Source organism: Anastrepha obliqua, chromosome 2 (genome assembly GCF_027943255.1).
Source record: "Anastrepha obliqua isolate idAnaObli1 chromosome 2, idAnaObli1_1.0, whole genome shotgun sequence".
NCBI classification, from domain to species: domain Eukaryota; kingdom Metazoa; phylum Arthropoda; class Insecta; order Diptera; family Tephritidae; genus Anastrepha; species Anastrepha obliqua.
This window is the reverse complement of record NC_072893.1, coordinates 98883740-98898057: the sequence shown is the minus strand read 5'-3', so window position 1 is coordinate 98898057 and position 14318 is coordinate 98883740. Positions and strand designations below refer to the sequence as shown.

The 14318-nt window shown below is 39.9% G+C and overlaps 1 protein-coding gene across 2 annotated transcripts in view; it reads left to right on the top strand.

Moving 5' to 3' along the window:
• Nucleotides 1–2297: 2297 nt before the first annotated feature.
• LOC129238002 (GPI inositol-deacylase) overlaps nt 2298–14318 on the top strand; it is a 70530-nt gene continuing 58509 nt past the window's right edge. The window contains exon 1 of one of the 2 annotated variants that reach the window (XM_054873028.1): nt 2298–2471. In XM_054873028.1, coding sequence (XP_054729003.1) covers nt 2337–2471 — 135 coding nt within the window. In that variant the 5' untranslated portion in view covers nt 2298–2336. The remainder of the gene's footprint in view (nt 2472–14318) is intronic. The other variant, XM_054873027.1, reaches the window with a different exon arrangement.

Sequence of the window (14318 nt, the reverse complement as noted above, 5' to 3'; positions counted from 1 at the left end):
ACAGTCGATCGGACATGACAGGTAACATCAGTTTAGTCCATCTGCAGCCTCTCTCAGTCTGCCAAGCTCGCTTGTGGGTGGTAGTTACCCATTTGCTAACCGTGGCTGTGATGGCCGCAGAAGGGAGTGGCAAAACAGGCTCTGGGCCAAAGAAGTTGGCTTCAGAGTCCATCTTAGCTAAGGAGTCAGAGATCTCTATACCCGCGATACCCACGTGTCCCGGGACCCATGTTAGCATCAGGCTATTATGTCTACCGACATAGTTCAGCTTGGATTTACAGAGCTTGACTACCCCTGATATGGGCTGTGTTCGTAAATGCGACATGACTTGCAGCATAAGCATCAGTGGCAACACTGCAAGTTTGACATTTGATACTTCTTATACAATTTTTAACAATTTGCAAATACGTTTGTTTGCATTTTTGAACGCTTATAATACTAAAATGGAAATTTTGCTGAATCTAGCACTAGACGAAATTTGTGAGCAAAGAAAAGATAGATTTTCTTTAAATTTAAGAAAAAGAAGGCTATTGAAGTCAAAGAGAAAAATTTTTAGGTACAAATGTTTGTCTTTAAAAAGAAAAATACCTAAAAACAAATCGTTTATTAAAACAATAAAGTCGTTTCCCGAGGACATTTTCTATTCCCATTTCCGAATGAATTGGGTCACTTTTAAAGTAAGGTTTTACAAATTTTATGAAAATTAATAATTTATAGTTTCACCTTCAACAATACATTTTTTTTCCTTCTACCCGATTTAAACTCGTCCTCCATATTCAACCGTACTCTCAGCAATAACTGTATTTCCGCATTACTGAGATTTCCACTAAAAATTTAAAAATAATAATTTATACAATTATTATTAACATAATTGAACTAAATTTCAATACAAAAATTAAAATAAAACAGTTTTGCACTTACTTTTCATCAGACATCGTAGTTAAATGCAGTAAACAATTTTTTGATAGAAATTATGAGTGACAACTGATAGAATTGTTGTCTTTTTGAACACTTGATTATTGCAGTGCTGCCATATTGGCATTTCTGAACGTTCTGTTATGCAATTGTAGTTTGCGCGTCATGTTGCATTTACGAACACAACCATGGTTGGGGGGCAGGCAAAGGCAAATCTCCGAGTGTATTTCTGCCATGAAAAAGCTCCTTATAAAAATATCTGCCGTTCGAAGTCGGCTTGAAACTGTAGGTCACTCCATTTGTGGAACAACATCAAGACGCACACCACAAATAGGAGGAGGAGTTCGGCCAAACACCCAAAAAGGGTGTACGCGCCAATTATATATATATATACTTATATATGTTGCTGCCTCGTTAAGGGGCCTAAAAAAGAGTTTACCAACCGTGGCATTCAAGAAATAGAAATTACGTTGCTAGGTTATAACATCATGCCTGTCCTACATCCGATGAAGCGACGCTTGGAGTGTTTGAGAGAAAGATTCTGCGGAAGATTTGTGGACCTTTGCACGTTGGCAACGGCGAATATCGCAGGCGATGGAATGTTGAACTGTATGAGATTTACGACGATATAGGCATAGCGCAGCGAATAAAGATCCAAGATCCCGCCTTCGCCTAGGCCACACAACACAGACCCATGAACATATCTTAAAAAAAGAAAATCACCCTACCTGTACAACCAGCAACACAAACCAAACATTGGATCACATCCTCAACAAATGTCCAAATTACGCCAACGCAAGAAAAGAAATACTAAACTCAGAACAAATTAGCGACATCCTCGCCATTCCCAGTCACTCAAACATCGAAAAATAAGCAAATTCATTAAAACTATCGATATGACAATATAACAAATAATCCAGACAACCACAGGCGACACAGAGCTGATGGCCTCTGCATCCAATGCTTAAACATAATTTTAGTACTGGTATTCATACCAGTCACTAAATAATAATAATAATAATAATAACATTATGTAACAAAAATTTTGTTAGAATTATGGTTAAAGACCTGTTTGCTTTGCCGGCATCAATTTCATTTAATATTTATTTTGATGTTTCTCCGTACATTCGTAATAATAATTATCGATAACACAGAAAACACAGGGTTGTATGTCAATAAGCATCGTTATTATCTGGGACTAGATTTTGGGAGAGAAGTTTTGTATGGAAATCGCTCTTTTTAATTACGAATTTTGAGTTAAGCGCGAAAAAGTAGATCATCTACTTATACGGGAACGTATTACAACTTTTTGTTTGTGTACAACTGCTATCACATTTTATAGATTAGCCCTGGTTATGATTATAGTTTTAAGCTTATGACATCTCTAATTGGGCCTTTAGTTTTTAGTTTTCTGAACAGACATGTTGAAGAATTTTTTCGTAATTGTTATTATATTGTCGGCTGTGAGCTTTTTTTATGGAGTTTATAATATCAATGTTGAAGTTGAACAAAATGCCTGTCAAATGACTTATATGTTTGAAAAGCCTCAATTTTCGGTAGGTTTGTATTTCGTGTAGCATTGTGTACAATTTTACATGTGTGTGTGCACATACAAAAATATGTGAATGGCTTGAATGTAACCAAGAAGTTCTATAAGATTTAATGACATACAGAATAATCGAAAAAGCTAAAGAACTTGAAAAATATGGTTTTTATGTGCTGTTCTAAGAAGCTAAACACTTAATAACTTGCCAATGGAATCTCGACTATTCCCTCCGAAGGTGACAAAAGGAGCTTTGCTTCCTCGGCAAAACTTTCCTTTACTACCACGATATATTTGAGTAGGGGCGGAGGGGGAGGGTGCGTAGCACCACCCACCACGCCCATTAGAAAGAGCAAGGTCACACCATTATAACTGTGAAAGTCCCAACTTCCTAGGGTCCTTATAGAACCCCCAGGAGAAGTTTAAAAATTAGGTTTTTTCCGAACGCATTTGCAGTTTGTACTGAAATATAGTTGAAGAGAAAGGTATTCAGAAATCGTCAACCCAGCAAGCATTTAACTTAGGTTTTTTAATTCATACCACTTATGAAAGTACTGGGGAAAATACCCATGTGTTCTCCCGACTTTTTTAAAAAAAGGGGTATAAGGGGGGTAGAGGGGGTATTCTACTATCCAAAAGTGAAAACTTCACTTGCCGGAGCCTTATAGTTTTTAAGTTATTTGAGTTTAAAAATTGTAAAATTGACCAAGAATCCTCCTATTTTGGTTACTACAACCAGCCGAAGTGCTGCCAGACATCGTATAAATAAACAATTTTAGAAGATAATAAATGACTAGAAATACAAAATTTTACAAATTATTTCTATATTATATACGTCTATTCATATATATATATATATATATAGGTATATTTATGGATATATGTATATATTTATATACATATATATATTAATGCTTGATTTTCAGTAAAGTATGTTTGTATGCATTTTGAATATATGATAATAGGTCTATCGATAAGTTCGTGCGGTTTTACAACAGATGGCGTAACTTGATTATTATTCCATCGATCCACATTTCCAAACATTCATTGGAGAGCTACTGTCGTAAGGCACAAGCGTCAGTATAAGTTTTTTATTTGAAGCGTAAACAACAATATTTTTACCACACTTGAAAATGTCGAATTTCGTGCCAAATAATGTGTTTTTGCGGGGAATTCTTCTTCATTATTTTAATATGAAGAAAAAAGCAGCCGAAAGTCATCGTATCTTGGTGGAAATTTATGGTGAGCATGCTCTAGCTGAGCGAACGTGCCAGAAGTGGTTTGCACGCTTTAAAAGTGGTGATTTTGGCTTGGAAGACGAAGAACGCGAGGATGCGCCGCCAAAGTTCATGGATACCGAATTGGTGGAATTGCTCGATCAAGATCCGGCTCAAACGCAAGAAGAGGTTGCAAAAACTTTGGGAGTTGATCAATCAACCATTTCCAAACGTTTAAAAGCCATGGGAATGATCCGAAAGGTAGGCCATTGGGTGCCGTATGAATTGAAGCCAAGAGACGTTGAACGCCGTTTTATGGCATGCGAACAACTGCTTCAACGGCACAAAAGAAAGGGTTTTTTGCATCGAATTGTGACTGGCGATGAAAAGTGGGTCCATTACGACAATCCAAAACGTCGGGCAACGTATGGATACCCTGGCCATGCTTCAACATCGACGTCGGCGCAGAATATTCATGGCCTGAAGGTTATGCTGTGTATCTGGTGGGACCAGCTGGGTGTTGTGTATTATGAGCTACTGAAACCGAATGAAACGATTACGGGGGATGTCTACCGACGACAATTGATGCGTTTGAGCCGAGCACTGCGAGAAAAACGGCCGCAATACGCCGATAGACACGACAAAGTTATTTTGCAACATGACAATGCTCGGCCACATGTTGCACAAGTGGTCAAAACATACTTAGAAACGCTCAAATGGGATGTCCTACCCCACCCGCCGTATAGTCCAGACCTTGCGCCATCCGATTACTATCTCTTCCGATCGATGCAACATGGCCTGGCTGACCAGCACTTCCGTAATTACGATGAAGTCAAAAAATGGATCGATTCGTGGATTGCGGCAAAACCGACCGAATTTTTCACAAAGGGAATCCGTGAATTGCCAGAAAGATGGGAAAAAGTAGTAGTAAGCGATGGACAATACTTTGAATATTAAATTTGTAACCATTTTACGTCAATAAAGTTTCAAATTTCGAAAAAAACCGCACGAACTTATTCATAGTCCTATATATATATATGATATATATATTTTTAATTCCAAATTTTCACTATATTATGAATATATGATATATATATATACATATATATATATTTAAAAAAAAAGAAAAAAAAAGCGCCGCAGGCGAAAATTTGGAATAAAAAATCGCGCGATTTTTAATTCCAAATTTTCACTATATTATACATATATATATTTAAAAAAAAAAGAAAAAAAAGCGCCGCAGGCGAAAATTTGGAATAAAAAATCGCGCGATTTTTAATTCCAAATTTTCCCTATATTATGAATATATGATATATATATATACATATATATATTTAAAAAAAAGAAAAAAAGCGCCGCGATTTTTTATTCCAAATTTTCACTATATTATGAATATATTATATATATTCTTTTTTATATATTAAATATCTATATATAAAAAAGAATAGTTAAAAAATTTTAATAAGAATATATACACCTTAGAGGTTGTAAACCCCCATTCCCTCATATTCTAACAGAAAAGAGTGTGTGGAAATTATGTTCCTATGTTGCTTCGTTTTCAATCGCATTCTATTATTTTTTTTTTTATTTTTTGCTTCTGGCAGCACTCCATTCAGCCATGCTTTGGGAAAATACCCATTACCTCCCCCACCTGTTTTAAAAAAAGGGGTATAAGGGGGGGGGGGGGGGGGGGGTAGAGGGGGTATTCTACTTTCTAAAAGTGAAAACCTCACCCCCAGGCGGCTTGTAGTTTTTAAGTTATTTGAGTTAAAAAATTGTAAAATTGACCAAGAATCCTCCGATTTGGTTACTACAACCAGCCGAAGTGCTGCCAGACATCGTATAAATAAACAATTTTAGAAGATAATAAATGAATAGAAATACAAAATTTTACAAATTATTTCTACATTATATACGTCTATTCATATATATATATATATAGGTATATTAATGGATACATATATACATACATATATATATTAATGCTTGATTTTCAGTAAAGTATGTTTGATTGTATGCATTTTGAATATATGATATATTATATATATTTTTAATTCCAAATTTTCACTATATTATGAATATATGATATATATTCTTTTTTATATATTAAATATCTATATATAAAAAAGAATAATTAAAACATTTTGCGTAAAACTTTTATCTGCGTAGGCGGCCTACGGCCGCACTTCAAAAAAATAACCCTTAATAGTGCAACACCGTCTCCGCTGCACATAGGAGTTTTACGTGAAGCGGAACTGTATTTCGAAAATCATATCAAAAAATCATATCAAAATCAAAATTCTGGGGTTATTAACCATCGGTATTGGGGTATCATCGACGTGCACCTGAAGTGGCAGCTTGACCTCCTTTGTCCAGGTGTCATATTCTTATGCGATGAGACGTAACAAGTGAAGATATAGATGCCTTTCGTCTTAACCCGTTTAAAGCCGTGCTTAGCAGCCATCATTTTGATCTATGGCCTAACATGTCCCATTGTCCATATAGGCGACTTATTTGAACCCTACCGATGTTTTTGTATTGCTCCGATAGAAGTGCAATATGTATTTTGTGCTCATGTATGTGATTGAGATTAAGCTGTAAAACCCTCGTACCGGCTTTTCTTAGCATCTTTTTAGTTAACGGACATTTGCATCTTGTACCTTGTACCTTGCGCATAGTGCACGTTTTTCGGGCATTTTGCACGTAAGTACCTTCTGACCATATTTTCTACAAAGTCCCGATCTGTCTAAGTGGTCCTTGCAATTTTGTGCGACATGACCGTAACCCTAGCTATTGAAGCAGATTTTAGGATAATCGACTTTCCGTATCCGGCTTGACATCTAACCAATTCGCATATGTTGAAACTCTTAACACCGTTTTCGCATCCCGGGCTGGAAGAACGATAAAAGCCGTCTTTGTACCGTTGTACACCGTTCGGAAGCTTCTTACTACCGCTGTATCTCGTTATCTAATGTTGCATAGGGCAAGAAGCGCGTCACACAATTCTCCCGGAGTAGTTAAATTATCCAGTTCTCTGCACGGTACATTGTGAGTTTTAATCGTCACTCTTGCTGCGGTTTGCAGAACATCTTCAATCGCTACTTAATCATTGTAATGTTTCTCCTTCCGGTGCATCTTTAAGCTTTATGATCATCTTTTGCTTAGCCGTTTTTGGAATAGCAATCTTGTTTTCCGATGTTTTTATCGTATGCAGAATACCAGCTGTCGCCAATCTAGTGGGGCTAATTTAACGAGATCCAATCTATAGACAATTCCGCTATGGTTCCATTTATTTCTAAAATTTAAATTTACAAGTACATTTTACATACATATTATAAATAATTAACAAATACTCCCCTTTCCTGGCTGACCGGGGTCTGCTTTAAATATATTTTCGTCCTGTTTATACAATTTTAAGTAAACGGTTTCACAAATCGCATTTACCGTACATATAAGCAGCCAGAAAGGCGGAGAAACGCATCCCGATTTACAAAGACGGTGGTTATATACAGAAACTGGAGAATTAAGAAACTGCCGTTCCCACCACAGTCGGTTCAACGTAACCGGACCGACCCGGATTTATATCCAGCGACGGACTGCCACTTCAGCAGCATTCCTAGTATATGTATGGGGATTGTTTATGTTGTTACAACAACATCAACGAACAACATAAGGTGGAGAAATGATAAACAGCAAATTTAAAACAACAAAACATAACGACAAATAACTTAAATATGTAGACTGCGTAACTGAATAAGCGGGACTCCGCAACATCCCACCCCCGTGAATCAGCCCGATTAAGAACTATCAACGTCTACCACGGCCAGCTTTGAAACGGCACGTCGTTTCACACTATCTGATGTTCGTATGTCTGCACGTCGTACTTCACCATCAGTCCCAGGATACACTCGCTGGACCTTGCCACGACACCATTCCCAACGTGGAACATTGGGATCATATATGAATACTAGGGCCCCTCCTTGCAACGGCTTCGTTCGTTGGCACCAATTAACACGGCGAGGTCGGTTCTACGTTACCGAAACAACCCGGATTTATATCCGGCCAAGGATTGCCACTCCAGCAGCATTCCCCGTATGTAAGAATGGGCAATGTTTATGCTGATACAACAACAACAACAACACGGCGAGTTAACGTGGGGAGGTATTCCCTTATCCACTTCTCCAGAAATGGTCCCTCAATTGAATACGCCATTGCCGGCGCAGAACACAAGTTTTCTCTAGGTTGTCTATAATAGGAGTCTGTACAGGATTTTTCGCCTCCAATATGAAATCATTAGGTGTTAGCGGATTTTCCTCATCAGCGTTGATCGGCAAATGGGTCAGCGGTCGAGAATTGACTACGTTTTCTGCTTCAATAAGGAAACTGTGCATGGTATGCACCTCTGGCATAACTTCTTTCAGAGTATAACGGGACACACGCTTGACGCACTGCACCATTCTCTCCCAAGCATCACCCTTTCGCTGGATTAAATGGCGAGTTGAACACCCATTCGACACCCTTCTGTGGTAATTCATCTGCAGACGAACGCAATCAAACACATCGTTGAATCGCTTTGTCTCTCGATCGGTAGACCGAAATTCCTTCCATTGTCAGGTCTGATACGTATTGCGTATAGCGATAATGCATGAATCAGTGCTTAAGTCATGAGCCAACTCAGGCTGCACAGCTCGCACAGTCAAGCAGGTAAAAAGCGCTGCCCATCTCTTATCAGTTTTGCGCCGGACAGTAACGGTTACTGGGCCAAAATAATCGAGTCCCGTGTAGCTAAACGGCGGCACGTATGGAGTGAGCCTAGTGAGGAAGCGGTCTCATTAATGGAGCTACTGGTGTTGCCTTGTTCACTCGATACTCCGCACAACTAGCGATCATGCTGCGCTACAAGTTTCTTAGACGAGGTACCCAAAAACTGCTGCGAATACTACAAATTGTTGCTTCCAGGTTCTGGTGGTGCATGATGGTATGATGGTGCAGTATCACGAGTTTTGTAAATTTATGTCCAGGCGGCAAAATAATGGGGCGTCGTGTGCTAATTCGTAGCCAGCTGGCAGCGTCGATGCGCCCCTTCACACGGAGAATGCACTCCTCGACCGCATACGGCGAAAGTAGTATCAGCGTGCTTTTACGAGCAATTCCATTACCCTTCTCAATGGGTTGAAACTCTTCAGCATAAACCGCGCGCTGTACCATGCGACATTTTCGACCTTCTTCGCAGTCAAACCAAAGCTTCTGTCTGGCTGAACACTGCAACGGTAATTGTTAACAACACGCAAAACCCAAGCAGTTGATCTCACCAATCTGTTAAAAGTAGGAAAGTTTTTAAAATTTAAAAAGTTACAACTCACAATGACTATGGCGAAATTGTAGCGAAGCTTTTCATTAGATTCATCATAACTGATAACGTCTTCAGAAGGCCAGTCTTCCTGCTGTAGAAACTGGGGTCCATATGACCAACGCCCTGTTGGGCAAAAATCGATGTGATCGTTTGCACGTGCAGCTTCGTCAGCTACAATTTGTGTAAAGGGCAGCCATCTCCAATTTTTAGGGCTTGTGGCGGCCAAAAATTTCTGCTACCCTGTGCTGCACAAAAGGCTGTAACGCCGATTCTCGCTTTGGATCAATTTGATCACAGTCTTTGAGTCGCTCCATAGTACGCAGTTCTCGATGGTAACGGAATGCTCTTCGTGAAGACTGAGTATAAGGCGAGTGCCCAAAACCGCAGCCTGAGGTTCAAGCCGTGGTACAGTAAGGGTCTTTGTTGGCACACATTTTGACGACTTCAATTTTACCCAAAGAGTTTTGAGACTTCCAATAGGCAACATCGGCGAAGGCAACTTCGCCGGCGTCTACAAATACGTGGAGCTGCAAGTTATGAGGTGTTTCATTGCGAAAATAAAAGCGAAGTATATTGCATATATACATATATTGTAGTTGGCAACTGCTGATAGTTGTTTACGCCACTTCTCCCACGCGGCATTGATAGTGCCTGATCTCGCCCTAACGGTTGCTCAGCAGTTCTAAAGAGTCAAAAATTGACATGACGATGCTTAGAAATTCTCTTATAGTGGGGCGCCCGCTTCCATTCACCACTGTTGCATCGACGTTATGGAATTCAAATTCCCTTTGGTGCTCCAAAGCGTTGATCGTCTTAACATAATTGGCAGCACGTCGGCGGCGTCGAAGACCATGCTCAACTTACCCGGCTTGTTGGGATTAGCAGCTGCAAAGTGCGGCAAAATCACGTTGTAGGCGTACACTTGGCGGCGTCCATAATGTGCTTATACCAGAGGCGAACCCTGCATCTCGATTCATTTTCAGCTCCACACTGATCAATCGTTTTAGCGCCATGTTGTAGCTATCAGGCAATTTTACGCTATCCTGTCTCCATATCAGACCTGTTTAGAATCGCCCCTCGACGCATGTAGTATACTCTAAGATCTTTCTGGCACAAACATCCGCTTCACTCTCTATGGGTGTGCAGATCTCACACCAAAACTGTCAATTTCGAAGAACTCAGCCACCTTATGCAGTGGGTGATCGGCTTGGGAGTTCAAAAATAAACTCGAGAACGCTGAGTGTAATGTAGGGAATGTAGGGCCAAACACCACCCACTCTAATTCCGTATTTGCAACAAAAGGGCCACTGTTCTTCATCTTCATTGACGGCAAACCAAAATGGCAATGATCAAGACCAATCAACAGCTTGGGCCTGACCCCTCTGTAACACTGAACTGGCAACGATCGTATACTATATGCTTAGCACCACAGTTCAAAACGTCTCTGCTCAAGCTTTGCAAAGGAAGCTACAAGTTCGATACCGCGTACACGCTACGAAGTTTGTGTCGTTTTTCCATACCGGCACCACTGATAAGTAAATCGACCACAACCATTGGCTCCTGCGCTGCATGCTACCCAAACTACTGTAAATGCGAAAACAGAAAATCAGTATTGGATTTCAAACGTAATAGTACAGGGTTTGATTGAAAAGTAATGAGCTTTCCCGCGCGGAGCGTCTGTCAAGCGATCAACCGAATCGGCTGGTGGGAGGAAAATTATCGTTGGACCTTCCACTAGAAACCGGTCCCAGTTCGCTGGCAACAGCGGTGCAGTCAACATCGCTCTGCGCGTGAAAGCTGTTTTAAAAGCGTGTTAGGATTTTGCAGTGTTTATTAAATGTTTTTTTATGCTGAAAACGAATATGACCTTGAAAATGCTCCAGCACGTCAGGATTTTTGGCAATTTGAGGTAAAATAGTAAAAAAATGCAGATTCTGGCCATTTTTTTAATTTTTTTTGAGCAAGGTAAAGCTTTTTTTTAATTTTCCATAACGGCATCGCAAAGTACTAGTCTTCAGCTTTAAAATCCATTTTTAAAAATATTTTTGCGATTAATATAAAAAAAGTTATACTATTTTGAATTCGCCCTTTACAGGGGCGTTAGAGAGTTAGAAAGGTTGAATTTGCATATCTAAAAGTCTCCTATTCAAAATAAAATAACTGTTTTTATATTAATCGTAAAAATATTTTTAAAAAAGGACCTTAAAGCTAAAGAGTAGTACTTTGCGATGCCGTTGTGGAAAATTAAAAAAAAAACTTTACCTTGTTCAAAAAAAATTAAAAAAATGGCCAAAATCTGCATTTTTTTACTATTTTACCTCAAATTGCCAAAAATCCTGTCGTGCTGGAGCATTTTCAAGGTCATATTCGTTTTCAGCATAAAAAAACCTTCAGGAAACACCCATAGCGGTTTTAGAAGCTGTAAAAAAGCGAGATTTGGCAGGCCTGTGTAATTTGTCAAGGAATGTTATGAATGCCTTGGTACTTTATCGACAACTGGTCTCCATCATGTTTCAGTTATCTTGCAATTAGAATCTTAGGCTTTTTTGTTTTAATAGGAGGAACACATCGAAAGTCTAGATGGCCACTGAGCCGTAAATGTGGGACTTTAATCCGAGCTATAACCTTCTCTTGTCCGAACAATTGCTCCTACCGGAATCTAGCCTTTAAGTAATATGTCAGGAGGCCGTTATTGAGTATGTTAACTCAAATCGTCAGCCTATGTCAGTGCCGGTAACTGCGAGGAGATCACGCTGATCAGGAAATGAAACAAAGTGTTTACACATTTTGCTTGGTTGCGATACGTCTCTAAGCAGGTGTTTGTCTGTTTTGGTCCGCGAGTGGAATTTTATTTTCCACCTACCCTCCAAATCCGCCAAGAATTCCCCTATCCGCCACCTGGAGACGCGTCCGATTTGAGACATATGTACAACTACGCAGTTTCTAAGTTATGACGGACACCCCGCTATCCTGCCATAAGTTTTGTTACAAGTTAAGCCCGTTATAGATATGAAATTATAATACTTTCTTTTAATGAAGTTAGTTGCTCGAACTAAAAATTGTTTGAGGCTCCCAAAATTTCTGTGAGGTCTTCATCAGGCCATGTTTTCCAAATCTGACTGACAAACTGTAGTCCAATGAATTCAGATCTGGACTACCAGATGGCCAATTTTATGCGGTTATGAACCCAGGAATATTGTTTTTTAGCCACTGCTGGGCCGTTCTTGCCTAATGGACGGAAGCAGAATCTTGCTCGAAGATTCAACGCTCTCCGCTGAATAGAGTACTGCTCAACTGCTTCACCACACCTTTTAAGACATCCTCCTGGTATACCTTTGCCAAGGTCTTAACCTCTTTTTTTGAACACTTGGAACAACAATTTTTGCACCTTTATAATTTTTAAAATAGATTTTGTCGTTTTACTTATTCAAATCTTCTTCAACAGTGAAACTTTTCTTATCTGTGAAAAGAATATTTTCATGGCCGTTGACCCCCGCCACCGAAGAAGCTGTGGCATCTCTCGAGTCCTATATGTATATATAGGGTCCGCCATATAACTTTACGGAATTAAAAATGCTATAAAAAAGAAACTACTCAATATTTTTCCAAACTGTTTTTTTTATTTTGAAGTACAATCCTTCCGGTTAATGATGGAACACAACTTCATTCATATGGCTGCCTCGGCTAGCCATGCACCACCCCATACGATCGGTCCAATTTTTCAACACATTTTCGATTGTATGCGGCTGTATTTCAGCTATGACATCGCGTATGTTGGTCTTCAGTGCGTCTTTGACGGCACCCCAAAGATAATAATCCAACGGCGTCAAATCGCAGCTCCGAGGCTGCCAAACGATATCAGAATTTCGGCTGATAATGCGATCTTCGAAGACAGTGCGCAAAAGATTGATCGTAGCATTCGCTGTGTGGCAAGTAGCGCCATCTTGTTGGCCAAATGCCACCAATATCCTCCTCTTCAATTTCTCGGAACAAAAATTCGTTCAACATGGCCCGGTAACGCTCTCCATTGTGCCTCTCCAATGATGCCTCTCGACCAAAATCCGCACCAAACAGTGACTCGTTGTGAATGCATCGGCTTTTCTTCGAGTGCGTGCGGGTTTTCTGAGCCCCAAATGCGGCAATTTTGCTTGTTAACATACCCGCCGAGATGGAAATGAGCTTCATCCGAAAAGATGATTTTTCGGTAAAAGTCTTCATCTTCTTCAAGTCGATCCCAAGCCCATGAAGCGAAGCGAAAACGCATTGGGTGGTCGGTCCTTTGAGCGTATACACAACTATTTTCGTTCAGCGGAAGAATAAAACTAATTTTCTGTCAAATCAGATGACAGCTAAGTGTTACCATTCTTCAAATAATACCTAGTTCAAATCCGTAACGATAGATGGCGGGCCCTGTACATACCATACATACCATATGTATATATATACCCTTTTCCCTCTGGACCCAACTTGTTAAAACAGCAAGTTTCCTGGGCCTACTGTTAGATGAGCTAGACGAAGACGACCGGTGATCTATATAACACAAAATCACAGATTCACACTTAGGGATAAGTATACTGACACTGACAGAGATAAGTATACTAGTACAACAAAGTGGGGATGGAGAGCCATCGGTAGGGATGGAGAGAGCGGCGAAGTTGTTATCAGTACATAAATTCCACGTAGTTGCGTGTCCACTCACAGGTCCACAGGTGTCCACTCACAGGCCGAAAATGGCAGCAGTCTTTGCAAGAATTGCACTTGACAAATATCAGGTGCCGAGGAACCCAGGTCTAGCACACTGAGCAGACTGTGCAGGGGACTAAGAGCTACTGGTTTCCCCTCGCACTAGAATTGGAGCAGGAGGGTTGTGGGTCTGAGTTGAGAGAGTCGTGTTGCACCGATGGGCTCCTAACCGTTAAGGTTTGATTTGTGATATATATTTGTGAAATATTTGGAGCAAACTTATGGCGTAGGATTGGCGGTGAGGTACGGTACACTTGACAGGGCTAGGTTACTAGGGCGGCAGCCCTTGGTCGAGAAAAACCCGAGTCATTCCTGTAACGTAGAACCGGCTGCCATGGGAATGTGGTTTGATTGCCAAACTGACTTCTTTGTGCCTGCTTGCCACCACTTTTATATAATATCCTTGATATCGTCTTTGTGTTGCATTATTATTATTGTATCTGGTTGTATTGTATTTAATTATTTTTTTGTAGCTTTTTTGTTAGGACTAAGACTTCTGAGTAAGACTTTTGTTTGTATATGTCTATCATAACTTATCAGTTATGCA